Below are 986 nucleotides of genomic sequence, written 5' to 3' on the forward strand. Positions count from 1 at the left end.
TTGCTTGAAATATCTAAAAATGGAAAAGCAGGCAGTCAAACCAAGCAAACTAAACTAAAATTATTCTATGCATAGTAGAAGTGTTTTTGCGAAAGATATACCTACTGGACATAAGCATCCCCAACATATTCCTATACTGCTTGCAAAATGCCACATTTTCCCCCATGATTTTACCCACAATGGAACATATTAATTTAAAACTAGTGAGAAATTTTGAATCCTCAATGCCTCTTTAGACTTTTTCAGGAATTATCAAGATTTTAATGTGAGGTATTTCTGTGTGTGTAAGAGTAGAATAGGGTCTCAACTGGTTAGTGTTAGCACAGTAAATGTCTTCTGGCTGCAGTTAGTTTTCCTTATAGTACCGTGGTATTTTACAATTCAGTTGTCTTTCCAAATGGCAGAGTTTGACAAAGCCCTTTGTAAAATCTTAAGAATGAGATTAATGGTATTGCTTAGCTGATATTGCCTTATCTTCTCATCTAGTTTACTAAAAAAAGTCTTAATGTTTATCTCCATTTTTAGTGATGTCATGACGGCATACTGGACTGTTCTAAAGATGCACTGCAGGTACTGATGGGAAGGGGTCCAATATGAGTGTGAATGATGCTGGAGGAAGACGACGCTTTGAGGACAGTGAGTTCACGTTACACATATACCCTGGGAACATTGCTGAAGGGACTATCTATTGCCCCATTACTGCCAGAAAAACTTCAACAGCTGCTGAGGTGATAGACTCTCTCATTAATAAACTCCAGCTAGACAAAACAAAATGCTATGTCCTAGCAGAGGTGAAGGAGTTTGGTGGGGAGGAATGGATTCTCAACCCTACGGACTGCCCAGTCCAGCGCATGATGTTGTGGCCTCGCATGGCACTTGAGAACCGACTGAGCGGGGAGGATTATCGCTTCCTTCTGCGAGAGAAGAATCTAGATGGGTCAATTCATTATGGCAGCCTCCAGTCCTGGTTACGGGTGACGGAAGAG

General features: G+C 40.8%; 1 protein-coding gene across 7 annotated transcripts in view; it reads left to right on the forward strand.

Annotated features, from left to right (window-relative positions):
* MYO9A (myosin IXA) overlaps window positions 1-986 on the forward strand; it is a 320527-nt gene that overhangs the window by 33389 nt on the left and 286152 nt on the right. For 6 of the 7 annotated variants that reach the window (XM_025214001.1, XM_014524020.2, XM_014524018.2 and 3 more), the window contains one exon: window positions 526-982. In XM_025214001.1, coding sequence (XP_025069786.1) covers window positions 594-982 — 389 coding nt within the window. In that variant the 5' untranslated portion in view covers window positions 526-593. Of the gene's footprint in view, window positions 1-525; window positions 983-986 lie in introns of those variants that run through there. The other variant, XM_025214002.1, reaches the window with a different exon arrangement.

Source organism: Alligator sinensis, unplaced genomic scaffold, assembly GCF_000455745.1.
Source record: "Alligator sinensis unplaced genomic scaffold, ASM45574v1 scaffold971_1, whole genome shotgun sequence".
In the NCBI taxonomy this organism is placed as follows: Eukaryota; Metazoa; Chordata; order Crocodylia; family Alligatoridae; genus Alligator; species Alligator sinensis.